The sequence below is a fragment of the Solanum pennellii genome, chromosome 1 (genome assembly GCF_001406875.1).
Source record: "Solanum pennellii chromosome 1, SPENNV200".
Lineage (NCBI taxonomy): Eukaryota > Viridiplantae > Streptophyta > Magnoliopsida > Solanales > Solanaceae > Solanum > Solanum pennellii.
In genome coordinates, this window is record NC_028637.1 from 88639378 (window position 1) to 88666948 (window position 27571).

The window sequence follows — 27571 nt, forward strand, 5'->3', positions numbered from 1 at the left end:
ATTTCTACGTCACGAGGCTCTAAGGTAAGAGTTTACAATTTTCTTATTATTTTTAACCCTAAGTTATTACGTACTTCCATGCATGCCATGAAAGTCAACTACAATTCAAGTGTCAATTATAAAGCTGTGTATAGCCACTATTGAGCGATTAAGTGCAGAAAATTAATTTCAAGTTGGTTAAATTAATTGGCATGGAAAGCATAAATAGATGAGACTACATTTATCCATGATAAAACACTATACACCTAACTTTGATTACAAATTCTCTACATGTGCTGTGGGGAATCCATAAGTTAAAACTTAATTCCAGCAAACAATCAACTACTTGACTAAACTTCCATGACAGAAGAATCAAGTTCTTTGTATGAGATTTTTTGGAACATACTAAGATATTTTCATGAAATATGAATTTACCACAACAAAGACCTTCTGATACAGTGAAATTTGTCGTCACCCATATTGGCAAGCTTTTAAACACCTCCAGTTGCACCAACAGCGTAGCGCTGTAAATCTACTGTCCCTTCTGCCTTGACATCTGAAGTATATACACAATGCTTTGGAGGACACCTATCAGTAATCCCAGAGTACATGCATTATACTCTCACATGCTCCATAACCGTGACTCTCATATGGAAGAATTACAACGCAACAAAGGGCACCGTGACCTTTCAGTGCATTGAAGAAATGATCTAACACTATTTTATGCAAAAAGAAAAACAGTTTTAAGATCAGGACTCTTGAAGTTGAGGCTAGCAAACTCATTAAATAAATCTTGGAAAAACATGGAGGAAACCAAGAAAGTCTGCTACTTTATGCAATCAATGAATGTGCAGATAAACACATGTCAATTAGGATCAAACTGTGACTACAGTATGCGGTGAAAGAAGATTCCGGACTTAAAGATTCTTCATGCTAGTATGCATTGATAACTTCTCATTCCCTGTATGCACTACAAACTTCATCTATTTCCATCTCAGATTCATTTTCCAGAAAATCCCCCTCTAAACTATCCTTAGTCAGCTCGTTGTTATCCACTTGAACATTTTCATCTTCTGACTCATACTCAAACATATCATCTTCATATTCCTGCGAATCTGTAAGAGTGTCTATTGTTTCCTTCTTCTTTCTATAACCAACAAAGCTTAGAACTTTTTCCCTCCAAACAATCAAAGGATGTTTCTCGATCAACTCAGAACCTTCATAAGCACTGTTGATAAATACATGAAACCTTTTGCCTCTTTCTGAAACATAAAAGATCCCAAAATGTTTCAGCAACAGTCTCATCAGTTTCTGAGGCATTACAAACTCCTTTCTAAAATGAGTCAAGTAATCTGTCACCAACCTCTTTCCGACTGTAAAACTCAGCAGCTCATGCATCACTGCAACTGCCCGCTTATTGAACTCCAGTGTTCCAGCCTTTAATTCACTGGCATCTGCATAAGGTGACAAGTATTCCCGCTTCTGAAAATCCTCTATCTTCCCCTTATATCTGGACAACAATTGTTTATAATCAGGTGGAAATTTCATGGGGAAAGACAAGGTAAGAGGACCAGGTACGTGATCATCTGGGGCCTGCATAACCCCCAATGCCTTTCTTTCTAACTCTGTCATAGCCCAACTTGATTTCCAATTTGCAAGCTCTAAGTACTCACTTTCATCATAAGGCTTGAATGGCTGAACAACTCTAAAGTGATCAGGAAACCTCCGCACCCAATGGTTCCTAAAATCCATCGGCAACCCCAATTCTCTTCTGAAATGAACAATTTTATCTAAGGCAAGGCGCTTGTCTACAGACATCATCAGCATCCTAGTCACAAGCTCTGCAGCTTTATCACTGTGTTGTTCAATAATAGCCTCCTCTTCCCGGACTAAATCTTCAGCCTCTTTTGTCAGACCACACCACAAGATACCTCTATCATCCTTGTACAGCTCAAAAAGCTTGGGGGATTTCCGCAGGAAGGCCGAGATTTTATGGGGTTTTGGGAGGTTTAGTTGTCTTCTATAATCATCAAGTTCCCTAATCGATATGATTTGTTGAGGCTCCTGCTTAAGGACTTCAAATATTAATAGGACTTTGGAGAGTATTTTGTGCTTCTCTGTCACTATTTCAAGGTCATGCACCCGCTTCTTCTTGCTTCTGTCTTGGACTCTTTTACTGGTGGTCATTGATCGGTTCCATTGCATGATTGCTGAAGAATCTATGAACAACAACAAATTTGATGATTTTACTTCAGCAGATAAACATCGACGTCTACCAATAAGGTTGAGCATTGTGGCAAACCACAATAACCAGAAAGGATTCTCCCAGAAGAACAAAGAGGGTATTGCAGTTGTTAGTCTTAATACTAAACAGAGCACTGAACATCGATGTACTAGCTTCTCCGATCAATGTCACGATGCGGCATGGCAAGTTTAACACATTGCAGCAGCAAAATAGGCCTCCCAATGAAACCAAATTGGCCTAAGTAAGTTCTCAGGCAAAGTACCAAGAGGAATATGTCGAAAAAGAACTCTGTTAAGACTGCTAGTTCACTCTAATTTCACAAATTATACTAGAAAAATCACATATTCATGAGTGTATTTATTGAATAGGACAAGGTTGAAAGAAATGAACGTTTCCGATTTTTGGGAAGAAGAAACAGGAGCTGTAACTTAATCAGAGCGGCGACTGAACCTCAAGCTCTTGCTGAAATCTTTTGTGTCTGCGAGTGTGAATCTATGAAAGGAGGTGAATGTGGAGCTATGATTGACGGCGTGAAATTGGCTGGAGCTCCGGTAGTTATGGGGCAGAGCTGGTCGACGGACAGTGAAGAGGCGAGGAGCTCTCTGTTTTCGGCAAAGGGAGGGACGGTGGCTGAGCTCACTGGATCTGTGGTGCTGCAACGGTGGCTGGTGGTGCAACGGTGGTCAAGTATAACATCACATCTAGGGCATGTTTATTTTTATTTTTTTTCAGTGCAGTTAATTAATTTTGATGCGTAACTTGAGTTTACATTCAATTTGTCTTTTAATTATTTTCTTTTCAAACATATAATCTTTATATATTATTTATCTTTTCAATTTTTATTTCTTATGTTTTTCAACTTTTCACTTTATGTACTTTTATATAATTTTTATATTTATCTTTTTAATTTCACCTATGCTGTTATTTTAACTTTTTGAAAATATACTTTCTAATATTAGAAAGAACGAGCATCTACAAACATGACTTGATAAATTATTTTATTAAAAATGTTGTATAAAAATATGTTTGGAAAATGTAGTACTATCTCTATCCACTTTTAATGGTCATAAGTTCTTCTTTTAGAATCAAGATTAATATTTTATGATGTATTTTTTCATCATATTGATATGCAAAAAATTATAATTTAGTCTTTCATATAGTTTTTAAATATCTATTTTTTTATTTAAAATATCAAATTAATATAATCTAATTTAATTTTAAAAATTAGTCAAATTGACTTTTCAAAAGCATAACATGATAAATAAAAGTGGACGGAGGAGGGAGTAGAATATTTTGGATAAGTGCAATCATTTGTGAGTTGAAGCCATTATAAGAAAACAATATTCCTCCATTTCATATTAACTTAAGCTTTGAGGTGTTTCACACCCTTTAAGAAAAGTAAGTTAGGATATAAATTGAACATAATTTTTTATTTTTACCTTTATTAGTTATTGGAAAAAATAGCTAAATATTAATTATAATAGCTATTTCAAAAGGATAAAATTGAAAGAATATTCTAAAAATAGTGTTGAAGATTAAAAACTTAAAGTAATTTAAAAAACCAAAAAGGACTTAAAGCTTAAGTTAATATGGAAGGGAAGGGAATATCCAATTGTCCCTCAAAACTATCTTGAAAGTGCATATAACTAGCACCATTTCAGAGTAGTTGTTTTTGGAGAGTTTAAAAGGATAACTCAACAAGAAATATGTTAAATTTCCATCGGGTATTTTCTATTCGTCTCTTTTCCTCTTACCTCTTTAATTCAAACTTCCACTATTTCCTTTTATTTTACCATTGAAGTTATTAAATCTCCCAGTGGTAAATGTCCAAGTAGGACCAAATAAGAGCACAACATAAAAAGTTGCACAAAATCATAACCTAGCAATACATTTGACTGCTGAATCAACAATTTCTAATCGTTGTACAGAGTACAAAGATGTTTAGTCATATCCAATATGAACTTCCCCTTCTAATTAATGAACAATAGCTTTACGCTTCCAAAATGTAATCGCGCAAAGCAGAGCTCTCTATTACACCCATGACATTAAAGAAGCACAACGTTTTATGAAAATACACAACCTGCACTCCTTTATAAGGGTTCTTATTTGTTGAATAGAATTGTTGTATATGTCGTCAGCATATGTACCTAATTGGGGACGCCTGGCTTCATCTCCAAGGTAGCTTAGCTTGTCACCTTCAAAATCTACGGGTCAAGAAACAAATATGGGCAATATGAGAAAAGAGAGGAACAAGAATATAAATTTGTGTGAATAAAGGTAACTAGAAATAGTGTTTTGGCCATTCAACGCACTTGCATTTTAGGACAATTTGGAAAAAGGAAAAGAGAGGTATTTGAGAGGATCTAATGGTAAGTTGCTAAGAATGGAAGATAAAATAAGGAGGCAGCATTTGTAAATTATGTGCATTCTTTTCACATAAATGAAAGCACACATCTATATGTAGATCTACAAAATTAACAAACGGCATTAATGCTTTCCTTTCCTATACTTCAAACCAGTCAACACCTTGCATCTTTAAAGCAGAAAGCAAGGCATCGCTCTCTGTACTGAACATGGACCCAATGAATTTGAGGAGGTTCCCAACCACAAACAAACATATTACCTATTTGAATACAGATCTACTCAAGGTGTTCAAGGATAAAGGTCTATGACTATCACAATGATAAGGAATAACAAAACTGTGTGTGAATTGCCATTATGGAGCGATAAAGTGCAGAGAAGAGTAGTTCAAGTTTGGTGTTAATTAGCTTGGATGATATGAATAAAATGAGAAACACAAAGCACGCAACTTTGGATAAAAATGTTCCACATGAGCTGTGGGGAATCGAATCCAGACATTAAACTTTATTCAAGCAAACAATCAATCAACTTGACTTCCATGACAGAAGAACAACTTCTTGATATAAGAACTTTTTGTAATAGGAATTTACCACAATAAAGACCTTCTGATAGAGTGAAATTGGTCATCATCCAAATTGGCAAGCTCTTGAACACCTCCAGCAGCACCAACAGCTTTGCTTTGTGAATCTACTGTGCCTTCTGCATTATCCTTGCACACGCTACCATCTGCCTTGACATCTGAAGAATAGACGCAATGCTTTCGGAGCCACCTATCAGTCTCCCAGAGTGTATGCATTATACTCTCCCGTGCTCCATAACCATGACTCTCATATGGTAGAATTACAAGGCGACAAAGTGCACCATGGCCTTTCAGTGCATTGAAGAAACGATCTGACTGTATATTTTATGCAAAAAGAAAAAGGGGGTTAAGGATCAAGAATATTGAAGTCAAAGCTAGCAAACTGATTCAATAAATCTTGGAAGAACCAGAAAATGTACAGAGTAAACCAAGAACATCTGCTACTATGTTGCTTATGTTAGTTGACGGGAAATATTCAAGGAAGATATGGCTATCTTAAAACGTGATACTGAAATAAGAATAAGAGGACCATCATTTTACCTGCATCGTCAAGGTTCCTGGATTGTTGTCCTCCTCCCCATGGATAAGCAATATAGGCTTTTTAATCTTATTGGCTGACATAAAAGGGCTCATCTCAACATAAGTACCGGTCGCCTCCCAAAGTGTTCTCTCCTCATTCTGGGAAAAAAAAAGTTCTTAGCAATGAAACTGAATGAACTAAATCCTCCTAGAATGCAGAGAGAAACACCAATTCATAAGGACTTTAGACTGGTTGGTCATACACATGACTGGGGAGGACTACCTGGAACCCAAAAGGTGTTAGTGTTCTGTTATAAGCACCAGAACGAGCAATTCCACAACAGAAAAGATGAGGTGCATGTGCAAGGAGGTTTGCTGTCATGAATGCCCCATAGGAGTGGCCACCAACAGCAATTTTTTTTGGATCAGCCACCTAAAAAACAAAGCACCAGAAAACTCAGCCATAATTTCTAAGTTTCATGCAACGTATGTTCAGCGAGAAGAAGAAAAACTTACTCCACGGCGTACAACTTCTTCCACTGCAGCCTCAGCGCTTGCAACAAGTTGTTCTATGTACCTGGTTAAGCCAGCATTTATTCAATAAACACCCAAATCTCCAAGTTGAAGGTGGAAAAATAAAAGAATTCGCTTCAGCACAAGATGAAGACATACATTATCCTTAAAATTAGCTCCGGAACATCAATAGTCTACAAGGAGGAGTAGAGGAAGCAAGTCCACTCAACATCCCAAGACACCCTCTGTTCCCCACCCCAAACAAAAGCAAAAAAGAGAGTAAAAGGGTGTAATAATGCTTCATCTCTAGTCAGTAACCGCACAGGCGTAAAATTTTATGGAGGAAAACTTCAGTAGAATAGGTACACACGACATGGTATTCAGCATGATACTCATACAAAAGTGAAGTTTTTTGAGAAGAATTAAGATCGTGGTTTTGATGGAGAAGTCCAACAAATAACTTTCAGAGGGACCAATTTTTAGTAAATTAGCTTATGGTGGCTTAACCATCTAGAAACAAAGCACAGGCTCTGATTCATAAGAACAATATAAAGATCAAACTTTCAGCAAGCACTATGAAGTTTAACTCATTTCATAAAAAAGACTAAAGCACCGATCGGCTCAAAACACAGGAGTAACTTATCAAGATGCAACTGAAAGAAAAACATGCAAAAGGAAGGAAATCTAAAATGACAGACAGTAGTTAGTCACATCATTATCCAATAGAGCAATTGAAAAGAACGGAAGAACCAAGGAGAGCAGGATTTCACTTCTGAATGCTCATTGTACTGTAAATTTTACCAGATGAACTGTTAAAACCAGTGTTAGAGTCCTTGTGAATATATTCTAGAAGATATGTAAATATAGTAGGTAACTTAATTTAGTCCTACTGTACTTGGGTATTGTTTTGTATTGATTTTCTTTCCTTTTTAGACATAAACATAGTTATTTAAACCCCATAGCTCGAGGGAATAATCAAACCGAGTTCCTCTCATTTCTCATCCGCTTCGATATTAGAGCCTGGTTAAGGCCAATAACATAGGAAGAGAAAGTTCTAAACTCGGAAAAATGCAAGGCAACTTTTCTTGGCTGTCTGATGAGATTCATTTCCCCAGGTGTTGCAACCAAACCAACATCACCACAAGAAGCGGAAGAACAGAGCAAACCCTAGCAAGCTCCGTCACCGTCTGACCTTCCACGCACCTCCTACGTCAATCAGACCAATGCACTTTCTGACAAGATCTGCACACACGCCTAAGCGTGGGCACTGTTGTCACCACTTTCTGGTGAGTTCTATTTTCCAGATCGCCTCGCCTCCTTATTCGGGATCATCAGATTCCGTGCACTCCCCAGAGAGACAATTCATCTTTCCACGATAAACCAAAAAATGCTCATGTTGCTCAGACTGAATCCAATGGTAATCTAACCAATCAGATGTTCTCTGTATATGAGGAAGAATACAATGACCATCTTCAGTAGCAAGCAAATAAGCAGACATTTCCATCAATAGCTTTTGTTGCTCAGACGGATAATCCTGTTGCTTGTATCTCACAATCCACAACACTTCGTCCTTAGTTCATGGACTCACGCTTCTGCCGACATTTCTAGCAAGAAATATACATTTCCTGATACATCTTATTCTCCTCGGTCTTTTCAACTATTATGTTAGCTAATGGCTCTATGGGTTCGATCAAGTCAATCCTTTACCTTCTTTGACTCTGAATAATGTTCTTTTTGTCACTGATCCTTTCAGCCTTCTGTTAATCAGTCATTTAGCTAAGACTTTAAACTGTTTCATCTCATTCTTTAGTGACTTGTTTGTAATACAAGACCTTAGTACGGAAGGATCATTGGTGAAGGGTGTGAGCCAGATGGACTTCATTATCTCAATTCCCCAGTGCCATTATTGTTTGTTTGGTCTCCGACTCTCCAAATTTAATCCACGAGCGATTTTCAAGAAAATGCTTTAAGCTTTTAGCAAAAGTGGCTCTCCAGGTTTGTATCAAATATCGTTGGTTGAAAGGCCTGAAAGACAACATCTTTTTTGTTTGGGGGTAGCTGGAACACACAAACATTATGGTATAATTTCCAAATTTTGCCTGGACAAAATATGCCTTATATACATGATGGAAGATCTGTCGAATTTACCTGTCATTGGCCTCTTCATCACCCTCTCCAATAATTGGGATTGTCGGCCCTGACAAGACAGCAAACCTGAAATTTATGGTTCCAAACCAAACAGATCCCCAAAAAAGATTAATACGACCACACAAGCAAAATTACAGATATAACAAACAAAAGTATTATGGATAATACCGAGAACAGAGACACACCTCCTTGCTAACCATAGGAGGGGGGATGTTGGTCCAATTCCAGCAAACTCATTAGGGGAACCTCGAACTTGGCTAGCTGCCTCTTTACTCTTAAATTCTCCAGGGTATGACCAAACAAGGCATGGAAGGGGTCCATCTCTTGAGGGATCATAACCTGGTGGAAGATATAGGGTCGCAGTAAGTTGAACTCCATCTTTCCGCTGATATCTGATCATTTCTTTTTGCAACGATTCCAACTGTGGGTAAGGATGAGGGAAGTTTGTAATCTGACATGCTCTTTTCTCAGGCCAGCTCAAAAGGTAGTACTGAGTGTTTTCAGTTTTGGATTCTTTAGAAGTGAGTATCTTCAACTCATTTATTGACAACTCTCCTTCCTTCTGATCAGACATCAAAGCAACAACTGTCTCAAAATATTTTTCCTTGTCACTCTGCCATATTCGTTCCTTACTCCCTGTATTTCTGAAATAATTCATGTCAGGTCATTTTCTTTTGCAAATGAAAAATATGGAAACAAGCATATACCACCAAACCTACATGTCAAACAAATCGAGAAACGGAATGTTCCCTTCTGGGGTAGCGCCACTTCCATTTAACAATATGTAAGTGTCCCCATCATCTTCCTTCTTCACCTTCGCAATAACATATGTTCCAGCAGGAGTTCTCCGAGACATGGGAGAACCAGGATCAGAATACACATCTTCTGATGATCGATCAAATAGTATCCGGGGATTTACATCCTCTGATCCGGGAGATATAACCCATGTCCTCACCTTCCTTGTTTTGTACCACGATTCGTAAACCAATGCAAGTGTATCATCACACCAGGAAATCCCTCTGTACGTGTAGGAAGATCCCAATATAAGAACAGCATAATTAATTGGACAATAATCTTTGTTTATAATTCTCGGTTGTTTACTTGACAAGTGAATCCCCTTGTCAAAATATAGAGGAAAAATCACACCTGTTTCTTGTAAAAGGAGTAATTGATAGCAATACTATCAAGGAGCATCTATTCTTATACAACACTATATAACAAGTAATACATGCTTTCAAGTATCACTAATGAAGTTTATATCCAATTATTTCGCAAAATGAAAAAGGAAAAGTTATCTATTCTTTTTAAACATGGAAACTCAAGTCAAATATGGTTTTTTTACCAAGTAAAAGTTCACTTGAGGACTTTGAAATATGTTTTTTTTAAATGGTATGTTCTAAGGACTTTAAAATATGTTATTGCACCCTTCCACCAATATAAATTGAAAATTCAACTGCTTATTGTTTTTTTACCAAGTAAAAGTTCACTTGAGGACTTTGAAATATGTTTTTTTAAAATGGTATGTTCTAAGGACTTTGAATTATGTTATTGCACCCTTCCACCAATATAAATTGAAAATTCAACTGCTTCTGAGTAGCATTACAATAAATGTTATCAGAAAGTGGGAATCAATTAAAATGTAGTTGGCCAAATACTTCTATTGGCATAGTGGCATCAAAAAAACTGAACCATTGGTGATTTTTCGTACTCTAATGCAAAGTATAATTTGCAATCTAATACACCATAATTAATATCTTCCTACCAAAAAATATTAATCATCTTCAAGTATGTATCAAAAATAAATAAATGAAAAAGAAGTTTCAACACACATATGAACTCCACATGTCTAAATCACATTTGTTGAGCAACAATAGTACAAAACATGACAGTACAAGTTTGTACATACCCATAACGAAGGTCCAGTTTATGTAAAATTTTAGGTTGTTCATTGTCATGTGGTGCAGGAGATTGTGTATAGACTATGTCACGTGGAGAAACGTCAACTTTAGCATCACCGCCATCTTGTGTCTCAACCCTGAAACAGTTTCAGGAGAAACACATCAAATTAGCGACAATACCAACAATAAAGCATCAAATAAACGATGATACAGACAATTCCACAATTCAATGTGCAACTACAAATTGCCACTTCAAAGGGGGTAATAAGTACTAGATTAATATTAGCATTGAGATATTGGTGGATAAAAGAAACAAGCCATTCACATGAGAGAACACCTACCTTTCTTATCCCTTCTTTATAGACCTGTAATCATTCCATATTTCCTTTATGCTTATTTCCATCAAAAATAAAATATATAGACATATTGTGTGTGTTTTTATGATCTGAGGAATCATAAGCCTATAATATGAAGTTAAAAATCAATTACAAAATCTGGACAAGTAATAAGACTGTTATTCAACCCCCCTTCACCCAAAACCAGGGAAACGAGGCAGGGTTTGGTAACAAGTGCCTTCAGGAGTTAGCTAAACTGGAAAAGGTTGGGGGACTTGTGTTCTTTAGATCACAAGTTCAACCCCAGGCCAAGCGTACTAAGTTCAGCATTTGAGTAGAGGAGCGGGCCAAAAATCCCCAAGTATCAAAGATTATGGTTGGTCCAAATGGTTGGCTCCAAGTTAATTTCAAAAAGAACAACAATTGGCTCCAAGTGGATTTTCAGTCAAAAGAAAAATTACTAGAATAGATTTTTGTATGCATACCAATAGAGAGTCGACGGTTTATCTGCTCTCCAATTGATTGATCGCATCCCTTTCCTCACACTATTGAATGCAATAGGAATATCTTCGGCAAGGGGTAAATCACAAAGTTCTCTCACAAATTCTCCATTGGCTTTCCACAATTCAACCTTTTTGGGAAACCTTCCGCATGGTACAACAAATGAAAACGGCTTGTGAGTTGAGGAGATCAAAATGTATGTTTGGTCTGGGGAAGGGTCCATTGAAGTGTATATAGCTGGTGGACCAAAGGGCTTCATTTCCCCATCTAAAGAAGCCAAAACCAGTTGTGTGGTAGCATAATACTCAAACAGATCTTCATCATATTCATCTTTGAGCAGATCCTGATAGGTTCTAGCTTGAATAACATTCTTTTGCTCATTAGATTGAATCTTGGGGCCAGAGGGGACCAAAGGTTTCCTTGGTGGATCTCCACGAGATAACGGGATGGTACATACCAAAAGAGTTGAGTCATTCACCCAAACAAAGCTGATAATAACAGAAACAGAGTTGTCAGTACAGGGGTGATAGTATCATGGAATCAGCAAACTTTCCTCTTAATGACAGACACTCTTAATGATAGAATGGAAAATGACATACTTGTCAAAAACAGCATTTACATATACATCTGGTGACTCGAAAAGAGGTCTGGCTTTCCCAGTATCCACATTAGCAACCCATACTCTCAGTTTGCTGCTGCTGCCATCATCCTGATGCAACAATCAAAAATCAGATCTACCTTGTGACAAACGACGAGGACCTTGTGTGAAATTAGGCATAAAAATGTCAAAGTGAAACAGCTAAAGGAGAATCTACAATTAAGTTTCCCAAAACATCAACATACATGTTTTATAGACATATACATAGACACGCTTTGCATATATATCAAAATACCTCATCAAGGCGGACACTGAAGGCTAAATGCTGACCATTGTTTGACCTTCATAAACGAATAAACAATCAGATGAAGAGAAATCATAATAATTGATCCAAATATACAGGTAAATTAGGTCTCTATATGAAGAATACATCTATATATACAGGAAAATATGCAAGGAAAAGAGATTACCACATCACAAAATTAATTTTAGCACCTTCGGGGAGACCCTGGATCTCTTTTTCCGGTCCTAGGCTACCATCTTCCATTAACTGATGGATGGCTATGCCAGTATAGAAAGACCTGAGAAAGAACATCATAAGATCCTTCACAGGTGCTGCTTATTGACGATTGAAGTACTACCACCATCAAGGCATCAATCTTACTATTTTTCAAACAAGAAAACACTTCTTTCTAAGATTTTTTTGAAAAAAAGGAAGACGACCTATACAAGCAAGAAGACCTTAATCTATGTAAAGAACGTAAGAGACACCAAATATACAGCTAGGAGAAATAAAATAACCTAACATAGCGTCTCCAGCACTTGAGTGCTTGAAGGAAAGATCATGAGAAGCTTCATCATTACTCACATGCGACTCCTGGTATTACATTTCCCGTCAATGCGGATTCCAGCAAGCTTCTCCTCCGGTCTTGCTAAATCTGACAAAGGTGGCAAGGATCTCCGCTTAAGAAACAGTATTTTATCCCTTAATGGAGAGAATGACAGTGCTGGAAGTGGTGGAGCATCAACAATATCTCTAATCTCAAAGGGAGGAAGACGATATCCCGTGACTGATGCTGATTCTACATCTGGTAAAGTTAATGAGAAAACAAGAAGATTTAATCACCATTTGTGAGCTATACTAATTCTATTCAAAGAAAGTTAAAAAAAAGGAGTTAAAGAGTCTCTAAACATGGAAACCAGGGCAATGAATAGAATGGGACAATAAATGAACTTATGAAATATACACAACCACACACCCCATCCCACTCCACCCTACCAAAAATAAAATAAAATTAGCCTATCCAATTTAATCTACAGAAGGTAGATACCCATATGTAAACATAAAGCTTCTGCAGTGATAGGGGAGAAAATACATGAAGCAAAGGAAGAGGCTTAACGGATGGGCATGGAGAAAAGCGAAGGACTCTATTATTGTCTTCAAGCACTAAAACAGTGAGGATAATTTTAATCCATGATTCAAAGCTTTCCAGCTTATAAAATCCTCCGAAGGAGGCTTTAGCTATGTTACTTTAATAGGAAGTTAAATTGCCTCAGAGATGAGGAACAAAAAGCACATCATTTCATACTAAGGAGTTTGTTTAAATGCGAGTTGCCTTACGGCCTAAGATCTGGAATAAGTGCATGTGTACTTTGGCGAAGATTCTCCTTTCTCTATGTTTCTCATTTTAGCATGTAAGGAAATCGTTTCTTCAGTAGCACATTCAAAGAACTTTTAGATGCTAACAACTTACAGGAATGAAAATCAAAGAGTACCAGACCCAAATCCCATAAAATTCTTCAAGAGTTAAGTGGTTGATATAAATCAATCAATCCACAATCCAAACCAGTTAAATTGGTTACACAAATCCCCTTCCATTGATTCCTCTCAATCAGATCCTTTCCATTCCAACAAAAGAGAAATGGTTTTTAAACCAAAATCCCACACTTCTCTAAAAAAAATTATGAATTTCTATTCTAACAGAAAACAACTAGTTAACCTCCAATCTATCAACTAAACAGCTAAATATTGGTACTGCAGCGGTTCTATTACTTAATCCATTTTTTACTAACATGATTCATTGACATCACCTACGAGAAATCTACAACTCTTCTCCTTTTATTCATCAAAGATCCTCCTAATATCCATCAAATAAAGGACTTAGCCCTAATCTATCATCGGAAGAATAGAATACATCATTTACTAACAGATCATTCAGGCTCCATTTCATTCCAATAAAAATTATATTTCAAGACAAAGTGATAGTTCTGTAAATCAAATACTTATCTATAAAGAGATAACTAGGTTAGCCGAAGTAGTTAGTATCACGAATTAATTTTAACTCACAGAACTAAGGAAAAAAAGAGGAGTTAGTCCAAAGTACCGTCATCATAAGCAACAGAAGCAGTAGCATCAGCAGCGCCATTAGAGCCAGTGCCATTTCCGCCGTCCTCCGCAGTAAGGGCGTTGACGGGGACAAGATGGTGAAATCTAGAGGAAACCATAGTGGATTTCGCCTTGAATTGCTTACCGGCGACGAATCTTCTAGATTGCGGACGGAGCAACGGCGGCGAATGGAGGCGTTTGACGGCGAGAGGGAGAGAAGAAGATGAGAAGAAGAGGGTTTTGGGAAGAATGGGAGAAGTAGTAGTGTGTAGAGAGAGTAAAGAGAAACGATGATAGACTTTGGGAAGGCTCATGGCGACCGCTTCATACATTTCAATTATTCAATCAAATCCATTTGACAGATTCCAAAGTAAATGTTTTTTTTCTTTTTTATTCAACAAGGCATGAGATGCCCCTTGATTTGTCAAGATATTTTTTTTTTAGTGGGAGTGGAAAATACTCAAAATTAAAAAGAAAAAAAAAGTACTATTGAAATTCGAATTCTTTTATCACTATCTTGTGGTGTTAATCAAGATTCCTTTATATTGTAAACAAAAAATGTTAGCCAATTAGACACTATAGACTATAGTCTATACAAAAAAGAATGGCTATAAGTCTATAACTCTATCGAGAGGAGATAAGAGTTCTGACAAGAGTTCAATGCTTATTGTCTAGTGATATCAGTAAAAATCTCTTGTCTAATAAGTGTGAGTTTGATTTTTACGTCTTCCTTCTCATGATTTTTCAATGTAACATGTTTTTTAAAGGAGAAACTACCTAATTAGACATACTACACTAGCATATATATTATGATTATCTATGCTTTCAGAATATTACGTATCTTATTTCTATCATATATTAAAGAAAATACACCTAGATACATGTATTTTTCTATCAGATACACTAAAACAGAAAGAGGCGAGGGAGATTTGTTATGTATCATAGATACATGCGAATCACACTAAGTACATGTATTTGTATGTATGTAGTGTTATTCACGTGTATTTGGAATATCAAACACATAAGAGAGTGATGGCGAGATGGGATGGAGGCGAGTGAGATTTGTTATACATCTCTAGTACATGCAATTTCACTTGGATACAGTGTACCTAAAACAAATATTTTGACTCTAATGTATCTTGAGATACATGTATGTGAAAGCATCAAAACCTGATAAGATACATAATATTGCAAGATGTAACATATTTAAGTGACTAGCTCTTAAGCTAGTGGGATTTAGGTAAGTTTCCAATTCTTTTTTAAAAAATAGTGATAAGTAATGAATTTACAACAAGTTTAAACCTTGACATAATGAAGGAATATTAAGATTTACATAGGGAAGTTCTTTCTTTCTTTCACTAACTAGAAATCAACAAGAGTGAATTACTTTCTCCATCACTCTTATTAGTCTTAGTGAGTTGAAGTAGAAACTGCAGCCCATTTCCCACATCATACAATATTAGACCCAACCTCCCACCAATCCAACTACCAAATTGGCTTCCCAAAAGAAAACCCAACCATCTATTTTTCCCTTCCCCAATAATTCCTCCAATATATGACCCCATCAATGTGCCAACACTTCTAATCATTGCCTCATACAATGTACCACCAACATATATAGTCTCAAAAAAGTCCCATCCTGATGACACCATTGGCCCCATAATATGTTTTGCTTGTAAAGATGCTCTTTTTGCCACAGCATTTCCAACTTGTTGCCCTGTTCTCACTGCATCTTCAAGACTTAGTCCTCTAGACAAGCTTTCTTGAACTGCTTCTTTAGTTGCTTCATTTCTAACCTTGTGCACATGAGTTGCCCTAATGTAGTGTAAATAAATCTTCACCAATTCCTTGAGTATGCAGCCTATGGTTCCATAACTCATGTCGAAGCAGTTTATGAATGTGAATCTTTCTCTTCTGCTTCTCGAAGCTGATTCTTCTCCGACTAACTGTCTGCATTTTTCAGCTGCAGAAGACAAACATGATCACAACATATTTGCTGATAATCAACTCACAAGAATATAAAGATAAATACCAAGAGGAAAATTTTGACAACATTGTGTTAACAACAATAATTACGTCTCAGTTCCAAGCAAGTAAGAGTTGACTATATAATATTTGAATTCTTTAATTAGGAGGCGAGTGTACGTAGATATATATACCTATGAAACTTAGAACCAAAATTGTTGCCAAAGAGAGCAACTGTGCCCTCATCTTTGCAAAAATTTGTCCTACTTTTGTAATTTTTCGTCTCAAAACTCAAGGACCTAATTAATTTTGTGTATGAGGAGGAACAGGGAAGGGATATATTTATCAGTTTTAAGATGTTAATTAATTGGATATAGTTCCTAGAGGGAAAGGAATATCCATAAATCATTTGTCCTAAAGGCAAAGGAATAACGCAAGTAAAAGTGTTCAGGTAAAGGAAGCAAAGATGCCAAGGTAACTTGAGTTCAAAATTAAGCACATTCATTTCAATGTTTAATCTGAATTTCCATGTTTCTTCCTTCCACATAGATACCTCATCCTAGTATGGTTTGGATATTTAGGAGAACATCCAATGCTTAAATCAACTTCTTTCACTCGCGCTTAACACCATAAGAAAACTGTGAATTACATGCTATGTTGCTCGGACTCTTCAAAAATGTCAATGGATGCGTGTCAGATTCGCTACAAGTAGTGTATTTTTGGAGAATCCGACACGGATGCGGCATCAAAAGTGAAGAGTCCGCGCAACTAAGATTACATGGGATTGTCCTTAGAATTAATAAGAAAAATCGCATGAAACTTAAATTTTCATACTAATCCCCGGAAAAATCTTCATGTAATTCATAGATTGAATTTTTGTAGTGTAAATAGTTAACTAAAAACTAACCAATAGTTAAAGACATAATATCCCAATTAATTCTTCAACTTTGAATAATTTTTGCAAAAAATCACTTAAACATAATAGTTCTCTTAAAAAGTAACTTTGTTTTATAACCTAAAAGTCATTCAAATTTAGAAAGTCACTCAAATACTATTGATATTTTGATAAAACGTCGTATCTAGCTTAAACTATTTCTTTTTTTTTTCCTTTTCTTTTTTTCTGTGATTACAAGAATAGATCGTGTCATTTATATTTTCATAAAGTACGTTTGTCTCATGAATGACATGGAATAACAAGTGTGTGGTGCCCTTTAAGAAAAAAACAAGCATCGATCTCCTTAGATTTTTCGAAAGTTTGGACTCTTTAGTGCTGAAATATCAGAAATTTGAGCTAGTTATAACCACTCGGATTTAAATTATTATATACAATATAAAAAAGCTTTACATTATCAATTTAATTACAATGAGCAATTAACTATATATAATTATTTTGAATTTTAGTTATTACTATAATTTTTAAAAATATATATTAATATGCATATACGATTAGAAACAAAGAATTCTGTCAGTGTCAAAGAGTGAGAAATTTATGCTATAGAACATGATTTTTCAATTTCTCACTCATTTTCTATCGAACCAGCTCACTGAGTGAAAAAAAAATATTCTCACTAAATCATAATTTTTCAAAATGAAAACATTACTATTTTTTTCTCACCAGTTCAATTAAAATATCTGTGGAAATAGCTGTTTTTAAATATTTTTCAATGAAAAAACAGAGATTTTTTTTAGTAGTGACAAAAGTTGAAGTCCAGTGCTTGAACCTTTTGTTCACACTTCATTTTAAACAACTGATTTAACAAGGACTTAATATTCAACTTAATTAAGCTTAATTGTTGAATTTCTGTGAACAACAAAAAAGTTCCATGGCTGAATTGGACCATCATCTAAAATTCAATTAACACACGGAATAATATCAAGCTTGATGATGCTTTAGATTTTGTATTTTTGTAGCATAAAGATCTTATAATAGATATTTTACCACAATAATATCTTTCAATACGTGCATATCTTTCTTTGGTTATAAAATGATAAGAAATGTGTGCTCATTAGTCATTCCATCCTCTGCTTATATATACATAAACCTTATCACACGTAAAACATATCATAACAGAGTAACCACACACAAAACAAAAACAAAAAAAATGGCAACAATTGCTGGTGTTAGTCTCACTAGTCCAAAAATCTTGGCCAAAAATTCCAACTCCCCTAATTTTAAGCCATTTAAGTTCCCCTGCCTTAACAATCCATGGAAAAAATCATCAACAAAATTTGGGCTTGTGTGTTCAGCAGCACCAGATAACAAGCTTTCTGACCTTGTGGCTGATAGTGTTAAAGGGGCAGAGGAAACGTGCAATGAGAACCCGGCTAGTGGAGAATGCGCGGCGGCTTGGGATGTTGTGGAAGAGGCAAGTGCAGCGGCTAGTCATGCAAGGGACAAGAAGAAGCAGGAAGATGTTTTGGAAAATTATTGCAAGGAAAATCCAGAGACTGATGAGTGCCGTACATATGATAATTGATAGTACTAGTTTTGTGTTATTTAAGCATTCTGCGCTATTTTATTCCCAATTTGAATCTTCAATCCTATGAATTAGGCTATTGATATGTGTAATGAAAGGATTCTTCCTCTTTCAAATACTATACAAACATTTTGATATTGTCTTTAAGGTAACAGACCCAGAATTTTCATTCGGGACAAAAACAGAATCGAACCTTAGATGTTGGGGGTGGATTTTGAACGTCATGAACCGCTAATCTAACCTTTTGTCTAAGTTTAAACATCCTTCAGAGTCCAGCCCCTGCCTAAAAGCCTTGATCTGCTTTGTGTGAACCAGTATCTTTTGTCTGTTGCTTGAACCTATTAGTAGCTCTTAGATGGTCCGAAGAGATACTTGGCGAGACAAATCAGAAAAAATGGCAGATATAAAAGAAAAATTTCAATTAATCAATTTACTCAATAAACTATAAAACTAATACGAGTTGTATCTTTTAGTTCATTCATCAATGTAATTGAGACTAATAAACAATGACGAGAAATTGGAAACTTACTACTAGGTTTTATGCTTTTTGTAATAATAATGGTATTATGTAAGCGGATAACTCTACCCACTAAAACTAACACAGGTAGAGAATCATCTTTTGTGCTTTTACAACCAATACCATCTTACTTTTAACTTTAAATCAAAAGCTATAGTATTCAATAGCTACTTTCATGCTCGATATCCCAAAAGCTATAGTATTCAATAGCTACTTTCATGCTCGAAATCCCTTTTGACGCAACATTTCCAACTTCCCCCTACCTAATCCATGGTGAAAGTAAAAGATCACTCGGCTTCCACAGTAAAATTAGCTCAAAGTTTTCATTTACAATTCGTATTCATTAGTCGATGATGGATAAACCTAGTCACTCCACTGAGACATTGGATATTTGCCATATCTTTGACATGGTAAAAGATTGTCTTGGCATGAAACTTAACATGATGGTTTACCTCAGGCCAGGGCACACAAAGTACTGAAATGGCAAACCTATTTCTTGAAGAAACAGAAGATACATGTTGGCAATTGTGTATTTTGACATGTAAATATCATCGAGATCATGAAATTATACACAGCTATATGGAACAAAGTTAATATGTGGCAAACATTGTGCCAAGCAGAAACACAATTTCTCACAACTAGTTGAATGATAAGAGCAATCCTGCAGAAACAAAAAAGGGTCATATCGTTCACACGACTTAAGATTTTTATTTATAAACTAGAGACTGAAGATCACTGACAAAGTACTAGAAACTGCTAATCCATCAAAGCTAAATATTACAATAGAGAATCTATAGTCATAAACTGACACAAAGAGAGCACAAGAAAAGCTACTAACTCACATTGCAAATAAACAAATGTAGTGACTGCATAAAGGAGAACTTCGGGAAACAGTGACAAGGTTCTCTTTCGCTGCAGCTGTTGCATGTAAATTGAATTGAAGAGGATACAAGGAGCACCTGTTAAGCAAGAACCCGAGAGCTAGGATCATGGTAGTCCAATCATACACACAGGTTGTGCTCAAAACTGAAACATATCAGCAGAGGCAGTAATGGGTTGAATTGGGCAAGGGAGCTGCCAAGGCTCAAGCAAAGTGTCTGGAATTTCAGGGATGTCCACAGCGAGTCCATTAGCGTCAGCCCAAAAACGAGTGAGGGAATTCAGAGAATCTAAGCGTTCAGTCAGTTCAGCCATTTGAGCCCTCAAGACATTGTTCTCCGCATCAAGGGTGTGGAAGTTTCTTCCAACAGATTCGATCTTCTCACGCCAGATAGTGCTCTGATTCTGCAGCTGTGTCAATTGGCTCATCAACTCCTCCAAATGCTGCTGCTTCCTCTTCCGTGACCGCCTTGCAGATTCACGGTTAGACTCCATTCTCTTTCGTTTTCTCTCATCATTAGTAGCATATCGCTGGCCATCAGAACCCGAACTAGCTGGTTGCTGAGTCGAAGCCATGTCTTTGTGTCGTTTATTCAATGGGAAGTTTGTTCGACAAAAATAGGGATTCAAAAAAGGGGAGGCAACTACTTTTTTCTCGTTCGGTTTCTGAATTTGGTACTTCTAATTTCTAAATCAAACAGGAGGAGGGTTCAAGGGTTTGAGGTGGGCTAATTCATGAAAACACATAGAACCAGTACAGGAAGACAACGGAGAAAGAGTGCATAATGCGAACTCGACGCATGTGGATCATGAAGAATTTGAAACTAACATAGAGAAACTATTTATCAAACCTCAATCAATGAAACAATAATTGAATATATCAAATTAGTAAACAATTCAATGGTTGTTGTGTAAATCCAAATCAAAATCCAAACAGTGCCTTCAGCAAACAAACGCAAATCAATCTGCAAAAACGCAAAACAGAACCTAAGGCATTAAAAAAAACAAATTCAACAATCCAGTGTATAAAAATCAATTAACCCAACACAATCACAATTAAATTAAGATCCTCGATCGCCTCTATGTCTAATGTCAAAATAAATTCAGGATTACTCATAATTAAACTAATTCCACAGGTCTTGGCTAAGCGTAGGGCTTTTGTAATGTTTGAAATTTAAACTTACACCATGGATATACATTTCGGAAGTATAAATTAGGCCGGAAATATAATTTGATTATACTCTCGAGATAATTTAATCCGTCTACCAAATAACCCCAAAGCCAACCCAATTCATCATCAAATTAACAATCCACATACAAGCAAAAGTGAAAACTCAACGCAAAAAAAAAAAAAAGATAGAGAGGAAAATAATAGAGACATACCTATCAAATGAGGAACCAAGAGTAGGCGAAAGAAGGTTTAAATGTAAGGGAAAAGAGGGTTTATATAGGAAGAGGAGGTAGGTATTTTGGTAAATATAAGCATATTTTTGTAATTTTTTATAAAGCAAAAGTTAGTGCGATTGACGTAATCAGGGAGGTGGTTGGCGTGTAAATTGAAAAAGTAGTGATGACAGCTAAGCAAAAGCAAAAATTGTCTCGTCGGTATATCCTCAAAGACAAAAGAATCTTCCACGGATCTTCTCTTTTCTGTGGGCGATACTTTTTTATTTTATTGACCATCACATTTTCTTTTTTTAATTATTACTCCAACTTAAAAAAAATTATTTTAATGTTACAATAACTTAATGAGTCTTGATAAGTACAAATAATCAAAATTTTAATATCAAATTTCATTCATTCATAATTATTTTTCATTGTTTATTATTATCAATTATCACTATTGATTTTAACAACCAATCAATTGTAGCATCACAACTAATCATTTATTTAAGTATAATCATCACTATTAATCATTATAACCACAATTATCATTATCACTATTAATATATATTACCGAATTACTATTAGTCACAATTTATAATTATCACCGAAGTCAATTCTTGCTTGACTTCTGGGCTCACCCGAGGCGAGAACTGCTTTCTTTCTTGCTTTGTATCGAGGGTATGTGTATGCGCATCATTACCATAATAATCATCAATTACTTTTGGTAATTATTATGCAATATAATTCATTAAAAATTGGTGAATATGATGAAGAGATGGATTAAAGTTGGACAACAAAAAGGGCAGAAACTAAAATATTTTCTTTTATCTGTTATACACTCAATTAGTTACTTGGAAAAATGTAGAATTTTTTGAAACTCTAAATTTTTAATTCATTTACTTCATAATTAATAAGGGTAAAATGTCAAACTTACTATGTCATCATTTTTTGCTTAATAGGTGTGTTAAAGGGCCTAAACAACATAGCTTTCAACACACTATGATATCGTTATTTTCTAACATGGTCAATGCGGATTCATATAGCCGATCCTACATATTTCAAACTTGAACATAATTGTTGTTATCATTATTATTGTATTTTAAGATTGTTGATTGTTGGCTTTTAGGTCCCTGCCTATTTGAGATCTTGGTAAAGCTATGAGCTTTAGAGGAAAACTTGTATTTTCAACCTTTTTAAATTGCAATTGTCTTGATTAATTTTGCTTAAGAGTGTAATTTCTATATATTGAATGGATAACTAAAAGTGATGCTCTTTTATGTAAATAGCATGAAAAAGACACCGATGAATCCAACATTAGCAAATTAAGTCTAGGCCTTCTTTCAGCAATATGAACAACATATTAGGCACTGACAACTAGTTGCTTGCACCTTCTTTGACTTTTAGTATTCTAATACAAGTTAAAAATTTCATATTGTTAAACTACTTCTATGTGGATATCAAGTAGGCAAGATTACTACCACTTACAGAGTATAACACACAACTCTCATGTCCAAGATACATTGAAAGACATCTTGTCTTTGGTGACGACAAAGGATAACAGATCTCATAGCAACTTAAACATCATACTAATTATAAAACTTATATCATGACTTAAACTTGGTCTAACAAACATTTTCTTCAGAATAAAATGCACACAACTAAAAGAGGTTTTTCCGTCTCACACTAGTATCCACCCATATCCCCCGCCACAAGAAGGTCGGGTCACAATAAAATGTCAGAAACATTGTTGTGAATTCAGGAGGATCAAAAGATGGCTGCATAATTTATTAGCACAATGTGCAATTCACTTAAAGGGAAATCTGTATCGGTATTGCTTTTTTCGCTTACTATTTTTTAAGTTAAGAAACTTAAAATGAAGCTCAGTTGTGACGTTTACGTTATACAGGGTCGGGTATACTAAGGGAAAGAACCAGCACAATTTGTTGCAGTATTCCAGCTCATGTTGATGCTTAAAGTATCTCTCCATATATTATGATAGAGGCCACTGCTGTCATTTTAATGTATAGAACTATTTGAGTTTTTATTTAACACATAGACATAAATTGAGGGATAAATATATGAGAGAAAGACAAAAAAATTTGATGAAGAACTTACTTAAAATTGAAAGAAGAGAGCTAAACAAATTTGATATGATGAACTACGATGAACTATCTGTGAGAAGAGAAAATGAAGAGTTATTTAAAGGTATGATGGAAATTTTCAGACATAAGATATTTTGTAATTGTGTGTTTAATCTGTAACCATGTGAAAAGAATAAATATGGACAAGTAAAATATAGTATTTTATACATAAAAATAAATTAAATATCAAGCAGAATGACAATTATATCTCTTAATGTATATATATACTATAAAACAACAATTATATCCATGAATTGCCGCCTTGTTAGGTTTAGTTTTTTATTTATTATTATAATAATTATAATTATTAATTTTATTTTTTTTGGTTAGAGATTATGAGATTCGGTCAAGATGAATGGAACATATCGAAAACTAAAATTCAGTTCAAGAAATGAAGCAAGCAGTTTGATGAGATCGAAAAAATGAAAAGCAGAAAAATCAAAAATCTAGAAGTACTTTAACATACCTCCACCAAGGTAGCTACATTCTCGAGTAATATTTTCGATTTCAAGAAGATGAAGTTGCAACTTTTCGATTACATACCTCCTTCAAGTCAGATACATTCTCAAGTATTTTATATTTGTAAGGTTAATATCTTCGATTTCAAGAAGATGAAGTCGAGACTTTTTCATTTTAAGAAGATGATGGATTTTCGATTTTAAGAAGGTGACGGGTCTTCGATTTGAAAAAGATGAAGCTGTGACTCTTCATTTTTTTTTAAAACAGGAAGTTGCGACTATTCGACTATTAAAAAAAAAAAAAGATGAAGCGGTGCTTTGGGTCTTCATGCAAGTCTTCTCTTTGTGTACCATTGAAACAAACTTGCAAATCAAATATTAAAGAGAAATAATAAAATATAATTTGTATTCAGTTTACGTACATTGGTAATAAGAATATTTTTATGGTAAAATATTTTATATTTTAAAATTAATCAAATAAAATTTAATTAATTATAGTAAATTATTTACTTAATATTGCTATTCTTTTATCTCAAATAAGAAGTTAAGAATCGAAACACATGAAAATCAATATACTGATTAGATAAGTAAAAAAATTTAAGTTGACTACTATTTAGAAAGAGATGACAAAATAGAAAATGCCTAACTTTAAATATTATGTGATATTCATATTGGAGTTTGATTAATTATAATTTGCATCGAAATAAGGCTTATTCGGATATAGCGCTCCTTCTATCAAATTTTTTTTCATATCCAGAATTCAAAGTCAAAATACTTGATTAAGGAAGGAGCAATATCATTCATTATCGATGCACCATATTCTTTTACGGTTATTTTAATATTTTATTTATACTAAATTTTGTACCATAATCAATATTAATTAATGTTTGTAAAAATGCTATAGAAATAGCTTTTAATATTTGTTAATAACAGATAATAATTGGTTATATTGAGCGGCTATCACGTACATAATAATAATAATAACAACAACAAAAAATTAGTGAAAATGAAAAGGAAAGTATGTAGTAATTATATTGATAATAATCATTTCCATCCCTATCGATCGGAATAGACAAGCAATATTTTCAAAATAACTACACCAACAATTATGAACAAGCTACAAAATATAGCCATGATATTTAGAATTATGTGACCAAGATCATCGTTATAATCAAGAAAACTCCAGCTTTGACTATCATTAATCACCTCCTCTTTTGGATTGTTGTCTTCATTCATAACAGTATTATCATAATTAGGTTTTGGAGGTGCAGCTTCTGAGAGTAATACTTTTCTAGAGAGGTGGTGGAAGGGAAACATACTAGTATCATTATTACAACTACTTAGCTTTAAGAAGACAGGAGGAAAATTTTGCCATGTTTTTTGTTTAATTTGCCCAGGCTAATTAATATTTCAATGAAACATTAATTCACTATTTCACGTGTATATATAGCTAGTAAGTAATTAAGTATCATGATCTAATTAATATTTCAATGAAACATTAATTCACTATTTCACGTGTATATATAGCTAGTAAGTAATTAAGTATCATGATAAAAACTTTTTTTTATGGAATTTCTTTTATATTTTATGATAACTTTTTACCTCTTTTATTTCAAAAAGAATGTTTTTATTTCGCTTTTAGTTTATTAAAAAAAATGATTTCTTCTTTTTTTTGCAACAATTTAATTTTAACTTTTCACCTGACATGTTTAAGACCACAAAATTAAACTACAATTTGATACATTTGATATAACTTTAATTTAGAACCACAACATTACAAAATCTTTTTTTTTTTTAAAACTTCGTTCAAAGTCGAATTAGATCTATCATTTTTTAAAAAAAGGAAGTATATTTTATTACATGTTTTCTATAATCGAAAACATATACTTGGAAATTTAATATTTTTGCACGTTTTATATAACCAGAAAACATATAATTGGATTAAATTGTTAGATGCATATATTTACGAAATTGTAAAAAGGATCGTGCGTGTAACTATAAATTAAAGGGGCAATTGAATTAGGAAATCAGAGATTATCAGATTCACATTCGGAACGAGGAGTTGTCAGTCGAAAATCACTATTGGCAGACGAAGAACACTGGCATTGCGTTTGACTGTCAATTTCTGAAACATTCGAAACAAAAATGGGTGTTGATGATGTGCCGATGGACGATAAAGCTAAGAGAATGAGAGATCTGTTATCAAGCTTCTATTCTCCTGATCCCAGTTCTCCTTCAAAGACGCCCAATGCTTCTTCCAGATTCGCTACATTGGATACCATCAACACCACCACATTCGATGCCGATCAATACATGAATCTTCTTGTATGCCTCTCACATCTATATTTTTGCTTCTCATATGACTGTTTGATTTATAGCGAGTTTAGATGGTAATTTGATGTATGGATTTTATTGTAAACTTTTAAGAACATCCAGAGTGGAGGAGTGATAAATAAATTGGAATAGAGGGAGTACTATGACAGATTGTGTATAGTGGCACTTTTTTGAGATCACAATGACATAAGTTCCCTATAAATGTGTTACCATGTTATATAGTGGCGGAGCCAGGATTTTCAATAAGGTGGTTCAAAATTCGTAGAAATAGACATAAGGAGTAGCCAAAGTGGGTTCAACATCTACTATATATACATAGAATATTATTTTAACCATATATAAATAATATAATTTTCCGTCAAAGGAGGTTCAGATGAACCCTCTTGTACCAGGTGGCTCCGCCCCTGATGTTATATCAATATTGAGTCCTCTCACATAATAAGTCTTTCTTTCGATGTCGTAAGAGTCTTCTGAAATGGAAGAGTGTAACATAAGTTGGATTCGAGCAAGAAGACTATGAGAGGTGGATTATACTGTCCTATATTTTTGGGTTAAGAGTTGTCTGTACTACTTTGTGAGCATGTTATCAACTCATATCTAGTCCATTTATTGTGATTCATACTACAACTTTGCAAAAGTGGACAACTGTTGTATAAATTGGAAAGGAAAGAGTACCCAGAAAGGTGGTTATAGTGACCCCTTTCTCAATAATTATGTATCCTTTTCTCATAATATATATAGTATTGTTCTCTGTACTACAGGCGATTATTCTATGATCTAATGTTTAATCCCTTTATTACGATTGAAGAGATGTCTTTTGATGTACTTATCTGCATTTAAATGTGACATTTATCTAACCTTATAAAAAAAGAAAAAAAAAAGGAAGACAGAGGCTGTGACATATATCTACCTGGAAACATACTTTTATTTTTGAAAAAAAAGTACTATCTGGAAATACAACTTAGTAACTCTATAAGGAAATGTCATAGAACATGTGAATTAATTGAATCTCTGCAATTAACAGCTAACAATGCAAGAAGAAGAAGAAGATGAATTGGGCGTAGGGAAAAAGAGAGAACACATGTTTGTGAAAATATCTTGCATTTGTTCTAACTGAATGCAGAATGCTGCATATATGCACATTGACAAGAAATGACAGCTAAGACCTTCTAACCGACTATGTGCAAATTGCTAACAAACTAATCCTTTGTATTTAGCCTAACAACTATTTAGAATTTTGAAATAATTAGTTCCCTAACCACTAATCAACTAACTAATGGGAGCTGCTGCTTGTGATTGTACCTCAAGGTACATCAGCACACTTGCTAAGCTTCTTCACCCCCCCCCCCCC

At 34.7% G+C, this 27571-nt stretch overlaps 6 protein-coding genes across 9 annotated transcripts in view; 2 read left to right on the plus strand and 4 right to left on the minus strand.

Annotated features, from left to right (window-relative positions):
* Window positions 1–195: 195 nt before the first annotated feature.
* Window positions 196–3011, minus strand: LOC107011958 (protein WHAT'S THIS FACTOR 1 homolog, chloroplastic). The gene has a single exon (XM_015211655.2). It carries the CDS (start codon window positions 2269–2271, stop codon window positions 934–936), a length of 1338 nt encoding a protein of 445 aa, XP_015067141.1. The 5' UTR covers window positions 2272–3011; the 3' UTR covers window positions 196–933.
* A 1075-nt stretch (window positions 3012–4086) lies between these two features.
* Window positions 4087–14469, minus strand: LOC107002382 (probable glutamyl endopeptidase, chloroplastic). 3 transcript variants are annotated; one of them, XM_015200381.2, is made up of 15 exons: window positions 14062–14458; window positions 12546–12765; window positions 12148–12258; window positions 11973–12018; window positions 11679–11788; window positions 11064–11567; window positions 10252–10380; window positions 9065–9364; window positions 8531–8989; window positions 8346–8411; window positions 6201–6261; window positions 5968–6117; window positions 5706–5843; window positions 5176–5480; window positions 4087–4428 (listed from the first exon to the last, which is right to left on the minus strand). In XM_015200381.2, coding segments are annotated over exons 1-15 (2934 nt in total). In that variant the 5' UTR covers window positions 14396–14458; the 3' UTR covers window positions 4087–4427. The 3 variants fall into 3 exon arrangements, with proteins under 3 accessions (XP_015055867.1, XP_015055877.1, XP_027770136.1); XM_015200391.2 differs by lacking the exons at window positions 4087–4428; window positions 5176–5480; window positions 5706–5843; window positions 5968–6117; window positions 6201–6261 and adding an exon at window positions 6956–8255 and having other exon boundaries at window positions 14062–14469; XM_027914335.1 differs by lacking the exons at window positions 4087–4428; window positions 5176–5480; window positions 5706–5843; window positions 5968–6117; window positions 6201–6261 and adding an exon at window positions 6956–8255 and having other exon boundaries at window positions 8514–8989; window positions 14062–14469.
* An 835-nt stretch (window positions 14470–15304) lies between these two features.
* LOC107029336 lies at window positions 15305–16963 on the minus strand. Its single transcript, XM_015230731.2, has 2 exons — window positions 16223–16963; window positions 15305–16026 (listed from the first exon to the last, which is right to left on the minus strand). The coding sequence occupies exons 1-2, from the start codon at window positions 16272–16274 to the stop codon at window positions 15422–15424; spliced, it is 657 nt and encodes a 218-aa protein (XP_015086217.1). The 5' UTR covers window positions 16275–16963; the 3' UTR covers window positions 15305–15421.
* A 1078-nt stretch (window positions 16964–18041) lies between these two features.
* LOC107007231 (calvin cycle protein CP12-1, chloroplastic) lies at window positions 18042–18652 on the plus strand. The gene has a single exon (XM_015205760.1). It carries the CDS (start codon window positions 18131–18133, stop codon window positions 18503–18505), a length of 375 nt encoding a protein of 124 aa, XP_015061246.1. The 5' UTR covers window positions 18042–18130; the 3' UTR covers window positions 18506–18652.
* A 1032-nt stretch (window positions 18653–19684) lies between these two features.
* On the minus strand, window positions 19685–21385 carry LOC107007240 (bZIP transcription factor 53-like). The gene is made up of 2 exons (XM_015205770.2): window positions 21285–21385; window positions 19685–20866 (listed from the first exon to the last, which is right to left on the minus strand). The coding sequence occupies exon 2, from the start codon at window positions 20475–20477 to the stop codon at window positions 20043–20045; it is 435 nt and encodes a 144-aa protein (XP_015061256.1). The 5' UTR covers window positions 20478–20866; window positions 21285–21385; the 3' UTR covers window positions 19685–20042.
* A 4467-nt stretch (window positions 21386–25852) lies between these two features.
* LOC107017648 (vacuolar protein sorting-associated protein 51 homolog) overlaps window positions 25853–27571 on the plus strand; it is an 18398-nt gene continuing 16679 nt past the window's right edge. For both annotated transcript variants that reach the window (XM_027914361.1, XM_015217886.2), the window contains exon 1: window positions 25853–26211. Coding sequence is in view for 1 of the 2 variants with exons in the window: in XM_015217886.2 (XP_015073372.1) it covers window positions 26032–26211 (180 nt within the window). In the remaining variant the exon portion in view is untranslated. The remainder of the gene's footprint in view (window positions 26212–27571) is intronic.

Excerpts from the sequence above, each read along its gene's own strand:
- LOC107007240 (XM_015205770.2), bottom strand. The coding sequence starts at position 20,477 with ATGGCTTCGACTCAGCAACCAGCTAGTTCGGGTTCTGATGGCCAGCGA.
- LOC107029336 (XM_015230731.2), bottom strand. The coding sequence starts at position 16,274 with ATGAGGGCACAGTTGCTCTCTTTGGCAACAATTTTGGTTCTAAGTTTC. Across the intron at positions 16,027-16,222 it reads TTTGGTTCTAAGTTTCATAG|CTGAAAAATGCAGACAGTTA; the intron begins GTATATATATCT and ends TGTCTTCTGCAG.
- LOC107002382 (XM_015200381.2), bottom strand. The coding sequence starts at position 14,395 with ATGTATGAAGCGGTCGCCATGAGCCTTCCCAAAGTCTATCATCGTTTC. Across the intron at positions 10,381-11,063 it reads AAACCGTCGACTCTCTATTG|GGTTGAGACACAAGATGGCG; the intron begins GTATGCATACAA and ends AAACTGTTTCAG. Across the intron at positions 8,990-9,064 it reads TTTCTCGATTTGTTTGACAT|AAATACAGGGAGTAAGGAAC; the intron begins GTAGGTTTGGTG and ends GAATTATTTCAG.
- LOC107007231 (XM_015205760.1), top strand. The coding sequence starts at position 18,131 with ATGGCAACAATTGCTGGTGTTAGTCTCACTAGTCCAAAAATCTTGGCC.
- LOC107011958 (XM_015211655.2), bottom strand. The coding sequence starts at position 2,271 with ATGCTCAACCTTATTGGTAGACGTCGATGTTTATCTGCTGAAGTAAAA.